This window comes from Terrapene carolina, unplaced genomic scaffold (assembly GCF_002925995.2).
Source record: "Terrapene carolina triunguis isolate 2854851 unplaced genomic scaffold, T_m_triunguis-2.0 Scaffold97, whole genome shotgun sequence".
Taxonomy (NCBI): Eukaryota; Metazoa; Chordata; order Testudines; family Emydidae; genus Terrapene; species Terrapene triunguis.
In genome coordinates this window covers 2612876-2627878 of record NW_020664448.1, presented here as the reverse complement: position 1 = coordinate 2627878, position 15003 = coordinate 2612876, and the positions used below count along the sequence as shown (strand labels likewise).

The 15003-nt window shown below is 48.1% G+C and overlaps 1 protein-coding gene across 1 annotated transcript in view; it reads right to left on the bottom strand.

The window, feature by feature from the left end:
* DGAT2 (diacylglycerol O-acyltransferase 2) overlaps positions 1-15003 on the bottom strand; it is a 36351-nt gene that overhangs the window by 6328 nt on the left and 15020 nt on the right. The window contains exons 4-5 of the mRNA XM_024204962.2: positions 14646-14716; positions 1063-1267 (exon numbers count right to left, since the gene is read on the bottom strand). Coding sequence (XP_024060730.1) covers positions 1063-1267; positions 14646-14716 — 276 coding nt within the window. The remainder of the gene's footprint in view (positions 1-1062; positions 1268-14645; positions 14717-15003) is intronic.

The following is a 15003-nucleotide window of genomic DNA, read 5'->3' as shown; positions in this document are numbered from 1 at the left end:
CACACACACACACACACACACACACACACACACACACACACACACACTTCGTTGCAGTGCTTGGAGCTAGCCCTCTGAAAAAAAGACAAGATCAAAAGCACATGAGCAGACTATTAATGCGAATCACCACACTGCATGTGGACAGTCCTGGTAGGCTAGATTCAGACCTCCAGCTTGCCACAAGCTAAATGTTCAAGTGTAACCTCACCACAGGCTACTGCCACACAGAGCACATCTAAGTCTCCTTCCTAAGACCAAGTCTACACTACACACTTATTTCAGTAGAAGTACGTTGCTCAGGGGTGTGGTTTTCACACCTCTGAGCAATGTAATTATACTGACTGTAGCCCCCACCCAAGACAGCGCTATGTTGGCAGGTGAGTTTCTCCAGCCAATGTAGCTACAGCCTCTCGCAGAGGTGGAGCGACTACTAAGCCGATGGGAGAGCGCTCTTCATCAAAGCGCTACAGGAGCGCAGCGGCACCAACGTTGCTTTTGTAGTATAGACCTACCCTAACATTCCTTTCCTGGCCATCGGAGTTAATAGTCGAAGTTTCCCCCTTAAAGGCAAACTGCCAATTTTCTATAGCCTTTTTGGTAATTATTGTAAATGTAATAGGATTAAGAAGCAAAAGTTAACCACAGTCCTAAAATAATCAAGCACTAAAGAGAACACTTACGTTTGCTAGACATAAATTTGGCCTGTTTTTTCTCACCACCTCCAAATGCTCAATAGATCTTAGGAGATGGAAGAGGCTTATTGTATCCTTTAGCCCACATCCACTGGTGCCACTGCTAGATTGCTCACCTGCAGTGTTTCTTAGAACTATGGCAAGATATGGGCTTCAGCGCACCTTTGTCTTTCTACTAATATAAACCAGTCTCAGCCGCTCCTGCAGGCGAGACGAGAACAAGCTGAGGAAAAAGAGATTCTGCAAATAAACTGATTTCAGCTTCAAGCTTTGGATGCTGCAATAGAGACTGGGGGGGGGGGAGAGAGAGACAGAGACTCTGGAGAGTGGCTAGGTGGGGAGAGGAAGGAGTGGAATCTTTCGTTCTTACCGCCAGACATTAAGTAGTCCCTCAAAATAGGCATTCTAAAGTTCCCAGCTAGCGTAGCAAGGTACGGTCTGATCCCAGGAAACTTCTGGCCAACACCAGTGGCTTCTGTGCTGAAGTTGCAGAACGCACCCAAGCCCATGATTCCATGCGGGTGGTAGCCAAAAATGTAATTCCTGTTGGTCAGCAGATTGTGGGTTTTAACCAGCTGAGAAAGAGAAAGGAACATAAAGTTAACAATTGTTTAAAACACCAGCGAAATTGCATGCAGAAATTCTCTTGCACGAGACAACATAAGGCCAAGAGAAAAGGAGGTTTTGAAAAATAAGTTTGACACTAAATTTTGAAATCTGCAAAGCGTCAGTGCCCAATTCACCAATGCTGATCTTCTGATCCCAGCCCAGAAATTTACCTCCCATCACCAACCACCAAGGAAATACAGGACATGCCATCTTGAATTCACTTGGGATGGTGGAAATGAATGAGAGATTCAACAAGAAAATCCTTTTGGCACCCTACAGTTAAGAGGCAAATATTGTACGAATGTGTGTTCCCTATCATGGGACTACACGCTCACTTTGCCACGTTTAAGGGAGTGATTGGGTTTCAGCAAAAACCCATTTCCCTTCAATGCCCCTCCTGCCTAGGGTGACCAGATAGCAAGTGTAAAAAATCAGGACAGGGAGTGGGGAGTAATAGGTGCCTATATAAGAAAAAGCCCCCAAAAAATCGGGACTGTCCCTATAAAATTGGGACATCTGGTCACCCTACTCCTGCCATCCCTCATGTCCTGAAATCCTATTCTTTGCAGTCCTGGAAGCAGAGGCTGTACTTGGTGCCACAAAGCCCTTTAGACTGAACTATTGCACAGGAACTAGGGAAAACCATTTCCTGTATTTGTTACCTGTAGCTGCTAGCAAAATTAAATTTGCTAAGTACCCGAATGCAGGCTCTGACTCCCTGAAACCCCCCATCTGCCGCTTTGCACTTCTAGAGCAGTTTACATTTAGTCACCTCCTGAAATAAGCAGCCTCAACATAGTTTGTGCTTGATTGGCAGCAGATAGTTTCTGTAACATTTTTCTTCCCATGTCAGTGAGATCTTTCCCTCAACTCTAAAATGCCAAAAGTGGGTGCACAAGGCCTTCATAACCAGTGGCTGGTACTGTTCAGTTCCTGGAGGACCTGTACAGGAATCCAAGTGACAAGCCTTTTTGATTCAAGGTTGTGCGAGTTTTCTGGCCATTTGAAAATAGGGAGAAGAAAGACTGGTACAGAATCAATCCCTCCTGGACAAATTCAAATTTCATCCGTGCATCTTGGTTCTCAGCCACACATAGGGTTACCATCCGTCCGGGTTTCCCCGGACATGTCCGGCTTTTTCAGCTTTTAATACAGTAGAAATGTCCGGGATTTCCCCCTTCCCCCTCATGCAGAGTGCGGCGCGGCTGATTGGACGGCTGGGCCTGATTGAAAGCTGCTCGCAGCCACTGGGGCCTCTAGCAGCCAGAGTCCCTCCCCCTCCCCCGCAGAGCAGTGCCACAGTGTTTGGCTGCACGTGGAGCTTGCAGCTCTCCCTCGGCCTGGTAGAGGAGGCAGGCAAGGGACAGGGAACAGGGAGACTTAGATAGGGGGCGGGGTCCTGGGGGCAGTCAGGGGACAGGTAGGGGGGTCTCAGGAGAGGGCAGTCAGGGGACAGGTAGGGGGATTCTGAGGGGGGCGGGAAATGGGAGGGGGTGGGGCTAGGGCAGCACCCCGTGTCCTCTTTTTTGATTGTTGAAATACGGTAACCCTAGCCACACATAGCAAACAAAGTGCAGAGAAAAATCCACGGCCTGCCTGAAGCCGTGCTAATTGGTTTCACTTAATTAACTTGCTACCATTTAGCACACAAAACACCCCCATGAAAAGCCATCTGACTGGGAAAGGAAATCAAGTAATTGTCATGCAGTTCAGTGAACCTGTAAATCAGAGCATAGGATGGCTTTGCATCTGTGAGTGACCTTCTCTGCCATTAAAGCCTGGATACTTTATACAAGCTATTAACTGGTCTTTCACAAGGCAGAACAGGGATCACTGACTAGAATTCCTTGGTGGATGCAGGAGCAGAGAGACTGGCTTTGTTTCAGATGGTGCATTCAGAATAAGACTGTACAGATTCTGCCAGGTTCCAAAAAGGCAGAAACCTTAACTGCTCTGTTGTAGTATATAGTACAACACACCACACAGTCTAAATTTTGGCCTCAGATATCTACATGCATCTTGCATTAAAGTCAGTTTAATGGGTTAACGTCAGTGGGAGCTGCACTCATGTTTGGGTACTGTGGTACTACCCAGGAGCCCCAGTCACGAGCCAGGATACCATTGTGCTAGGTGCTGGACAAACACAACAAAAAGACAGTCCCTGCTCCAAAGAGCTTACAAATCTCTCACATGTCCAAAGGCAGAATATGACCCTTGGTATGCATGAATAATAAGTTGCATTTGAAAGAGCAGAGAAACTTTCCAAAAAACTGATAATGTTGCACCATCATAGCTGATTCACACCAAGAAGTTTATTGGTGATATGACAACATGGCTCGACTAAACGACAAAGCAACGAAATGCATCTCTGTGGGCCTAATGTGTTGTGATAAATCTAATGCCCCGGCATTTGTATGCACATGCAATAGGCTATATTTGAAAGAATGCAGAAACTTTCCAAATATCTGGTGAAAGTAGGTTTGCACCATCACAACACATTTTACGCAAAGATTTCTAGGCAACAGAAGTCAAGTCACGTTGTCCTGAATTGCCAAGATTCCAGATCACCAAAAAGTACCTAGCAATTGATCAAGCGTCCAGGAGTTTGAATCAAACAGAGGATGGTACTCTCAAAAACAAATCTACCACACAGTAACATTTGTTCTGAAAAAAAAAGCACATGAATGATACTTCAGCAGGTTAAATGTCTGGATCATCATCATCTTCCCCAGGGACTTACTCTCTTTGTAACAGTTACAAAGTTATAAATTCTGTGGGACTAATATCCAAGGAGCATTATAAAGATGCTCAGATTTTTTACATTATGGTAGCAGCCACAGTTCTTGAGCAGGAGGGGACCCTGTTTTGCTAAGTGCCATCCCCATGCCAAGATTCAAACTTATTGCTTTATAAATTAGGGCAATTTTTTTTTCAGGGTTTCCCCCCTTTTTAATCTCATGAAAAGAAAAGCCGGCAAGAGGACACAAAGCAACTCTGTTTTCCTTCTCTGGAAGAAGAAGAAACCCCAAAGGTCTGATTTTGAGCCCCCAGAACGACAATCTCTAGATGAGCTTTCTGAAGAGCTCAATTATTTATGGTTTGTACTGCAGTAATACTCAAGATCCTCAATCACAGACCAGGATCCCATTGTGCCTGGCGCTGTACAAACCTAGAACAACAAGACAACCCCTGCCCTAAAGAGCTGCTTATATTATAGCACTCACAATCTGAGAATCAGGCACCATTTGGTTTTAAAGCTAAACTGTTTCATGTCTCATCAGCAGAGAAAGGGATGCAATCTTTTTGCATTTAACTCCATTACTGAACAAACTGCTGTGCATCATTAGTTGACACTGTAGTGCATGTTCTGCCAACTTGCTTTGTTCCAGTACCTGGACATAGCAGGAAGGACATTCCACATCTTTATGGCTTTGGGATGCAAGAAAGAGTCATGGGGCCAGACCAAGAAATGGAAACTGCTTTTCAGGAGTAGCAGGGATAACTAAATGGAGGGGAATGGGTGGAGAGAGACTGAACATTCAGTTATGGATAAAATAGCAGTACCTGATTTCTCCTGCCCTAGTACTGGGGGAGACAGGTAGCAAGTAGTGACTAGTAGGCCTGGGCAAGGAAGGTGGCCACAGTACACCTGCAGTTTTGTTTAACCAGCCTCAGGGTCTATAAGTTACATGTAGTACATTTAGAGCCTTAGGGCTGGTCCACACTAAGCCCCCAGTTTGAACTAAGGTAAGCAACTTCAGCTACGTGAATAACGTAGCTGAAGTCGAAGTATCTTAGTTCGAACTTAAAGGTACTTACCGCAGGTCCACACGTGGCAGGCAGGCTCCCCCGTCGACTCTGCCTACTCCTCTCGCGGAGCAGGATTACCGGTGTCGACATCGAGCACTTCCGGGATCGATTTATCGCATCTAGACAAGACGCGATAAATCGATCCCAGAAGATAGACTGCTTGCCATTGAACCAGCGGGTAAGTATAGACGTACCCTTAGACACTTTGCAGTTAAAAGGGTGAAGGAGCTTTAACACTGACTTAGGTGAAGCCGATTGTCCCTTTGCTGTCAGACTAGCAGTACAAACACCTAAGCACAGCTTTCCCACTGCTGGAGTAGTCTAGAGATAGAGCAGCACAGGGAAGCAGGACTCAGATTCCATTGCCAGCTCTGCAACTAACTTTCTGTATGTCTTGGGGCAAGTTATTTGATCTCAGTTTCCTCAGCTGTGAAGGGATGGGGCCATACCTCTCTCAGGAGTAAGGCTGCTCTGGGTTACAGCTCAGACCTAATTAAAGATGCTGCAAGGTCTGGGTTACCTTTCTGCATTCTAATAATGCACATGCAGAGCCTGCCCCTTCTATATGCCTCAGTGACCACAGTGAGAGGGGGAAGAGAGCCAGCTCATCCCAGCAGCTGTACTTTGTCACCCCGAATCCCACGCGCTTGTGTTTTATCCCGAGAGGTCACGTTAGGAGGGAGTTCACACCCTTCGGGGCTCTGAAAGCTGCACTCTACAGTGGTGTCTGTTTGCCATTGGACTCTAATCTGTCAGGGCTTCCACCGGACAGGAGGCCCTTTTGCCACCCTGCCAGCCTTCTGGAAGCTGAAGCAGCAATGAGGGGTGTTTGGTTACACCCCCTCCACCCCTTTCTCCGAGCACTGTGAATGGGCTACAGAAACCCCACGGGTATGTCTACACTGCTGTCACGAGGTGGGATTGCCTCATGTGTGGACAGGCCTGAGCTAGCTTGGATCGAGCTAGCTCGCTAAAAATAGCAGCAGAGCTGTGGTGGGACGGGTTAGCCACTGGAGTACAGTCCCACCAGTACTCTGGGTGCATACTTGGAGAGCTAGCGCATGCCGCTGCGTCTACAGTGCTAGCGATACCCAAGCTCGCTCGATCCAAGTAGTAAGTCCAAGCCAGTAGGCCTATGCATTCTGCAGTCACACCTCCAGACAGCAGCGTAGACAGCCGCCCAGAGACGAGCGCAAGTCATGTGTGGCTTTTATGCGCAGCAGATGGACAGGCGTTCCCCACAACCCCTCCAGCCTGGTGGACGTCTGGCACATGAGACAACCTTGTCAGAGAGTGTCAGAAAACTACATCCTCGCCTTCTCTCCTCAATTTAACACAGCCCACTGCCCTTCCTTTGCACAGCATCCCAGAAGGATGGGGCAGGCCAGCCAGTTATTTCTGTGGTACCTGCTGAGGGGGTAGGTGCCGGGTTAGTGAGTTGTATCACTGAGCAGACCATGGCCACAATGCTCTTAAAAGCTGTACCCCAGAGTGATGTGGCATTTCCAGCCAAGCAAGGAGGCTTCTAGAGAGAAACACTCGGGGGGGGGGGGGCAAATCCAGAATTAAAAGAACAAGAGCTTTGGAAGCATGATAAATGCTCCTGTGTCAGGGCTTCAGCCAAACCTGTACCTGGCAGAGGCTAGAAAGAAACTTTTCCTGGGCACAAGTTACCCAGGAGGATTTTCTTGCACCTTCCTTTAAAACCGCCATTGGCCACTGTTGGTGGCAGGACTGTGGACTAGATGGACCACTGGTCGGAGCATGGCATTTCCCACAAAATCCTATAGGTGATTAAGCCAGCTGATTAAGAGGGAGAGTAGTCCCTAACTGCCCATTGTTTTGTTTTCCCCTGTACACATACTACTACTTTAGTATGGAGATCCTAAAGCTTCCCTGGTGCCCCCCTTCAACACCTCACTCTCTGCTCCCTGTGAAACCTTCCTCCTCCGCTTATTTTACAGCCCTCACTAGGTGAAAGGTGCCCTAATGCAAAGTTCAGCAGCACAAAATCCCTGCTTCCCCTTGCCTCACGCTGTTCAGCGGTTACCGAGTGATATTTAAAAAGGGTTACCCCCAGACTGAAGCTACGACCTTTGGCACAGTGCCCTGAGGTTGGACTTTCCTCCCCGCAGCTAATAAAGCTGTGGTGAACGTGACTCCTGGGTGCACGGGGAGCTGTTGAGTCTGACACCGCGACAGAGCATGCACAAACAGAAGTGGAAGTAGTCATAGTAACAGGACACAGTCCAAGTAGAGAGCCTGAACAGCCTAGGGTCCAAGGGTTTGAACACCATCCAGACCTAGGGCTCACCTCAAAGCATTGACTGTCCAAATTTATTTGGAGACCAAGGGTACGTCTACCCTTTGAGTGGCGGCAGCAATGGTGTGATGGGCCAGCTGCCTCTAGTATGCACCTAGCATGTCAGCCAGATACAGGCTTGGGCCAGCCAGCCCCTCCCACTCCTCACACCACCATACACTACTGTTAAGCCCACTAGATCAGACAGTGGGTCTTACCCCTCAAGCGCTGCTTGAGCTGGAATTTAGACCTCCAGCACCACATGGAGAGACACCCCAGGAGTGAAGGAAAGGAACGCAGCTACAAGCCAGGGGTGACTGAGCACAGGGCTAATTCCTGTTCGTATTTGTTCCTCTTTATGCTGGACCAGCAGGAGGCATTGGGTAAGGAGGAGGGAGATTAGAACAAGCGAAGAGAGAGCAAGGGGTTGGTGGGGGCAGGGAGAACGATGCAGGCAGTGTGAGGACTGAGGCAGAGGCTGGCGCAAACAGCCGATCAGCAGAGTAAAAGCCGTCTGAGAGCTCCCAGTGCCGCACACTGACTGCTGACATCACTTGGGTCCAAGGTGTCTGGAGCAAGCGATACCAGCTGAGCATCTCCCTGCCTCACTGGTGCCAGGAATACCCCTTGTATCCCCAGAGGCTGGAGTTTGTCCTGTCTTGCTTCCTCCATAGCCCAATCCCCTAACCCGGGGTGGGAGTGCTAAGCCCCAAGGTCTGGCTACCATTTTTGCTGAAACACCCATCTATTCAATCTCAGCAGAGGGGCTGGATGTTATTGAAATTAGGGATTAAAGAAGATCTGCGATGTCTAGTGCAGGATGCAAGAGCCTCTGCTTCAATTTTGCTGCAGCAGACCAGCTTAGAAGGAAGGAAAATACTCTTCTGCATGCCAACTAGGCCAGCCAGATCAAAGGGATTTGGGAGCAAACTGGAAAAGCTCTTACAAGCCTCATTTGGCATGAATGGTGCAAGGCTGCCTGCAGCCACCTTTGACTCTGCTAGCAAGCTAATTGTCAGGTGCTTATTTGAAATAGTATTAAGCAGAGGCTGTTTGCAGCTACACTCTTCGCTCCTGAATGGCTTCAGCAGAACTTTAAGAAGCCAGCATAAAGTACACATATTCAGCATTTTAACTGTGCATCTCTTCTGACCAAGCAGGCACTTTATAAAGCTAAGCACTACAGGGTTCACGTGCACAAACACTAGTTCACATTCACAAGCACTGCAGTGGTTCTCAGCCAGGGGTACATAGAGGTCTTCCAGAAGCAGGGCCAGCTCTAGGCACCAGCAAAACAAGCTGCCCCGGCCGCCCTAGCTCACCTCCGCTGCTGCTGCCACGGCGTGCGAAACAGCTGATTCGTGCGCCACTACTCGCCCTCCCTCCCAGGCTCTCAAACTTGGGAGGGAGGGGGAGATCCCGAGCAGCTGTTTCGTGCGCCGCTGCTCCCCCTCCCTCCCTCCCAGGTTTGAGAGCCTGGGAGGGAGGGGGAGAAGCGGCGCCCGTGCCGCGGCCACTCAGTCTCCCCCTCCCTCCCTCCTAAGCTTGAGAGCCTGGGGGGAGGAGGCAGGGCTGGGGATTTGGGGAAGGGGCGGAGTTGAGGCAGGGCCGGGGGTGGGGTAATTAAAGAACGGGGGGGGGGGCGCGGCCAAAATTGTTTTTGCTTTGGGCAGCAAAAATCCTAGAGCCAGCCCTGTCCAGAAGATACGTCAACTCATGTAGATATGGCTTCGTTTTACAACAGGCTACACGAAAGCACTAGCAAAATCAATACAAAACTAAAATTTCATACAGACAATGACTTTGTTTATACTTCCCTATATAGTAGATCAGGGTTTCAAACCTGAGGGGGGGTCACGATATTTTTATAATTATACGGTAAGCAATTTTTCAGTAATAGTGTGCTATGACACTTTTGTATGTGTGTGATTTTGTAAGCAAGTAGTTTAAGTGAGGTGAAACTTGGGGTACACAACAAATCAGACTCCTGAAAGGGGTACAGTAGTCTGGAAAGGTTGAGAGCCGCTGGTTTAGAGAGAGAAACACTAAGTGTTGATGTGCACCAATGCGGATTTCACTCAGGAAAATTCCCCATTAATGAAGACCTTTACTTTATGACACAAGACAAAGTTATGCAATCATCAGATTGTAATGATCACAACTAGATAAGCAAGGATTAGCAGAGCACGCTTGGTAAGTGGACTCTAGAATACAACGAGGCAGAGTCTGTTGCTGTCTAGAACCACTAGACTAACAGATACAGGTAACTATTAGTCACAGCACCTGGTCCAGATGGACATTATCAAAGGTCAGGCGTCATAGACCTTCTCTTGACTGAGACACCCCAGGCTGCAGAACTCCAGAAATTGCCCTGGGACTGCAGTTTACCTACATTGCTAAGCTTGAAGAACTCCTACTTCCAGGGCCAATCACTAAGTCGTAGCAGACATAAGCCTTACTAAGCCAACAACTTCCTAAGCTTATTTCTGCCCCACTAACTGATGTTATTCTGCTCCCTTACATGCTAACCTCACTAAATATATTTCCTACACCTCTGGCAGCAGGTCAGTTTTGTATCTGGCACGATCTTTAACGGAAACAGAGAAAGGACACAGGATTCATGTCTAGCTTCCTCTGCTTCCCAAGCCTTGGCCATTTCAAAATACAGTACAACCTCCACTATGTGCCTCTTGCAGCACAGCCAGCCTAGTGACCAAGCCTCACTTCTCAGGGACTTACGGTACTAGAGTTTGGTCTTATGCCTAAGACTTCATAAGTGCTACACAAGAGATGCAACAACCCACAGCCATGAGTATTCCACTCAGCAGCATAGCAAACTTGGCTACAGGGATGGCCAAAACCCAACTAGAACATGACTCTGGCTGGCTTCCTTGCTAATTCACAAAAGGAATTACCTTCCCCCACCCCCCCTTTTTGGAGTTAGCCAGGTTCTCCTGTAGCATGCTCCTGCACATTTGCAGACCCAGCTGAGTGGGCTCTTCAAGCACTGTTCATGTGTTTTAAAATTTTTGGATTTAACAGTTATTTGGATTACAGTAGCAGCACCATTGTGCTAGGCGCTGTACATACATAGCAGGAAGTAGGAGGAACCCCAGCCCTAAGGAACTTACAATCTAGAGAGACAGGATATGTAAAGAATGAGGTAAGGGGATAACACAGCAGAGGCCAAAAACAGAAGCATGGAGCTGAAATGACAGTGAAGGTCACAGAGCCATGACAAAACTGGGTGTAAAGCTGAGATCTCTGGCCTCAGTCCTGTACTTGAACCACCAGATCACACGTCCTCCATTTTATACCTTGTTTCTAGTGCCAGATACCCAGCTTAGGAATACTTCATTCATAGCACTTTGCTTATGGCAGAGATATAAGTGTGATGGTAGGATGGGCAGTAAGTGCTCCCTCCTCCCCAGGGGGATGCAAACACTTTACATGGTTATGAACTTTAAGCAGGTTTGCTTTTAAATAGAAGTGTTTAGTACTGCCGCACCTTTCGCTGTTACAAAACTAACACGTTGGTAGGTTGGGTAGATCAGAGCAGCAGAGACGCAGTAGGAGAATTAAACACTGATTGTCGGCTGGAGGCAGACGTTGAAGATTACACTGTTGCTCAATGATCATGGGAAAGATTCATAGGGGGCAAAGTTCTGCATCTCAGTGTGATTTCCCCTCCCGTCTCCACCTTAATTAGGCAGCACGAGGGATTCTCGCACCCCTACTATCTCCCTTGTGCACTTCACCCAACATGTGGCTGTGCAAGGGCTGAAAAATGCAGATAGCACTTTCGCATGGCGTATTTGCCCCCCAACATCCCTCCTCTGAACTAGCTAAAGCAGTTCACAAGCCAGGGGTCAGTTTAGGGAGTCACCAGCCTGAGTACCTGGTTTTAAAGCCATTAGTGCCCTTGCTGACAGGTTTTAATACTGTAGGATTGAGCACCTTCCAGTAGGATATTTGTACTTCTACTCCCAAGCAGCCATGGGATCAAATGATGTCCTAGCTCCTGATGCTTCCCAAGCCTACATCCCTTATGTGTCGGAACTGAGCCTAGCTGCTGGCACCTTTTTATGCCTCTCTCCCTGGCCAAACCCTGCCTGTCCTAAGCAGGTTTTTAAGACATGGTAGTTTGCACCTTAACTCTGCCCATGCTGGCTCGTCACTGTTGCCAACACCAGCCTATCTGCTCTGATGGGAAAGTGGACACTTTCTAGGCAGTAGACCCAGGAGAGAACAGGGGGGTTTTTACCCACTCAAGTTAATCAGGCCCACTACATATTAGCTGTTTACAACACCACGGTACGCTCCTGCCTCAGAGTTAGTAGCTATGGGTATGTCTGCACTAGCCTTGGGAACCTTTCCCACCAGTGCTCAGAGCTTCAGCTTCACTCCTAGGCTCTGCTGTTTTAAGGCCTGTCTTCCAGCCATGCTCAGACGATGTCTATGTGACTAAGTTTCTGGGGGCTGTGCACAGAACACAGCTCTTTTGGGAAGTGGGAATCCCCAGCCTGGGCAGCATGGAGGGAAGGACACTTGCTATCACCAGTGGAGCTAAACCGGCAGCAGTGGGAAAGGATAGCCAGGCTCCTAACAGACAAGGCCACAGAGTACCAGGAGTACTGGAATATGGTTCTTGCTTAAAAGGTACACCTGGCTTCCAACCTCTGGAGAGAAAGGGCTAGTTGTGTTGTTGGCTGTTCGATAGCCCCCACCCTGCTTGGGGGTGGGGAGGAAAAGCTACAGAAGGCCTTACCCAGTCATGTAAGTAACAGGCATTTTTCAGACATGCTTCTAAATGTACAGGGCCATTTGGCAGCCAAGGCACCAGACTGCCCCTGTTTGTTTCCTTACATGGGACAGCCATGGTCATTAGCTATGTGATGCTGCACAGTGCTAGATAAGCAGGACTTTGTCCCCAGCTCTCTATGGGGTGGTGGCCCCTGCATTGCCATTGAAATGGGATCCCAATGGGAAAGCTCAGGACTGCATGTAGCCACCTTACACCCTTATCACACCAGCAGGAGTGTTCAGTCTGACAGGGCTGGGTAGCATGCCTAGACCAGGCATGTGTCCTTATGGAGGGAATGAAAACCAGAGGACAGAGACGGAGCTATGTGCCTAAGACAATAGATGGGGAATCATTTGGATACACAAGAGGGCTCAAGAGAGCCCAGGATGAGAACGACACATGCTGCAGTACTGCAGCCTGAGTAGCTGGCATCATACCAGCATGATCCAGCGGGAGGGATCTGCAGCCAGATTTGACAGCCCTGTCTGAAGGGGTCCTGCCTATTTGCCGCTTTGGGTTTTTGTAAGAGCTGTGCTCTCTGCACAAGTCAAAGAGGCAAGTGTCTGGTGCTGAGACTTCAGGGGGAGAGGACAACCCAGCCAAGACTGAATCCACAGCCAGTGGAGGACAGCCAGAAGTATTGAGCTATTTGCTTTTCCTCTGTTTAATATCCTCTTCCCCCCATGCCTGCCTGCTGCATGACATTATCGGTCACAGATGTTCCGACTCTGTGCTGAAATCAGTTGCTGACTTCATGTTCCACTGTTTGTGCGGTTAATAAACAATGCTTATCTAGATTCACCATCTGCATGCAAGGCCCAAGGACCAGTGAAGTAGCAGTACACGCTCTCCAAGGTAGCTGCAGGGAGATGGCAAGTCAGCAGGGAGTCACTTGGTCTAAGAAATCCTAGTAGAAGCTTGTTGAACACCTCCTATGGGGAAGATCCTGGGAGTTACAGTTTTGACAAGTTATTGTTTGATGTGCTTAGTTTTGTAGTTATGCTTCTGATTGCTAAGGTCAGCAAGGATCACCATTAAAAAGCCAACAGACGTCATCTAGTCCAAGTATAGGGGCAGCATTCTTCGATATTATTGATGTATAGTATCTGTTAGCAAATACTGGCTTTAATAGCTACCACTGCATTCCTAGAATAAGCACCTTGAACGACCTACCCTTCCTCCAACCGGCATTCTGAGAACAGACCTCTTCCCAGCTCCAAGCCCTCTAACTAGCCCTGAAGAGTCCCCAGCTGCACAGCAGGGTTACTTCCATGTAGGTTTTCCTATCTCATGCACTTGCCAGTCCTTCCTCTCCTCAAGCAACCAGTCTAGTGGAGTCAGAATGATTAGCTGGGAGACTGGTTGCATGGGGTGGGAGGTGCACAGGCTAGAGGATCAGAGAGCATTTGGAAGATGAAGAGGAGAGCGATTCCACATCCAAGTCACACCCACTTCCCCAGTGCTGGAGTCCCTCCCCAATTAGCTACAAATACTTCGCAGCCTGCTCCACTTCAGCAGTGGCCATTTCCAGGGGGTGCAGGTCCATTTTGTTAGCGATGGAGACCTTTAACTCCAAGACCTTTCCCCAGCTACTACCTACACATCTGCTGTGAAGTGGAATCCGGCTAATGCAAAGGTCTTGTACTGCAAAGTGGCCTACAGGAAGCCTTGAATTCTTTAGTTGTAAAGTGCTATGCTGTAGCTTAATGAAAACTGGCAAATCTCAACCCTGGCTACCAGTAACTTGAACAGCATCTCAGGAGCCCAGAGACACAACAGCTATTTATTGAGGCTACCATGTGATCAAGCAGGTGCAATAAAAAATGATTCTTGCCCCCCTCCAAGGACTTCTTGCATATTGATAATAAAATTAAAGTTCAGACGTGATCAGCCCCTATTCCACCAGGGAGCCTTACGGGCAATGGACTAGATCTTGGTCTTCGGTAGTGTTCTATGAAATGAAGAGTACAAGTTGCAGAGGGGATAGCATTCACTTCACATGTTCTAGCTGGTGGGGAGGGGTGAACAGAAAAATCCATTGTTTATAGGATACTCTTGTACCACCAGATTTCTTCAAGGCAAACTGATGCCTTGAGTCAATGGAGTCATCTCAAACAGATGACATTTCAAACAGAATCGATTAGGGATGCACCAAGTTTGCAACGCAAATGACAGACTTTCAGAGAAACACACATCACATGGAGGGATCCTAAATATAGCACATTTTCCTAACGTGGTTTTTCAGTTTCAGATAAGGATAAAGTAAGGCCTGTGTACAGAACAAGAGCTGGTTTCCTCATGTTAAAGAGGGGGTTTTTTTTGTTTGTTTTTCTCCACAACAACCAAGAGGTTACCACAAGACAAATCTTTAAGAGGAACAGAAGAGCCCTTTGTACAGTCAGGAGTAGAGCAAGAAAAGGTTATTTACCCGTACTGGAAAATAGTCTCTGAAGTATCTCCATATGGCCCAGTTTCTGACCCACTGGGATCTTCTTCCACCTTGGAAAAAAGGGAAGAAAGTACAGTTTGAGAATATCAGTAGCAGTGTGGAAGGTCAACACCACTGATGCCCATTAGAAGATCTCAGGACAGCACAGATGCCCTACAGCCCTGGGGCGTAGAAACTTGCACAAAGCATGTTAAGGCCTCGTTTTCAGAGGTATGGAGCACCTGCACCTCTCCTTGGCTTCCACACTTCTGAAGAGAGTCAGACCTCAAGCAACAACTGCATAGCAGAGTTGACAACTGAACCCAGAAGTCCCCAAGTTCCAGTGCCATGTAAACAC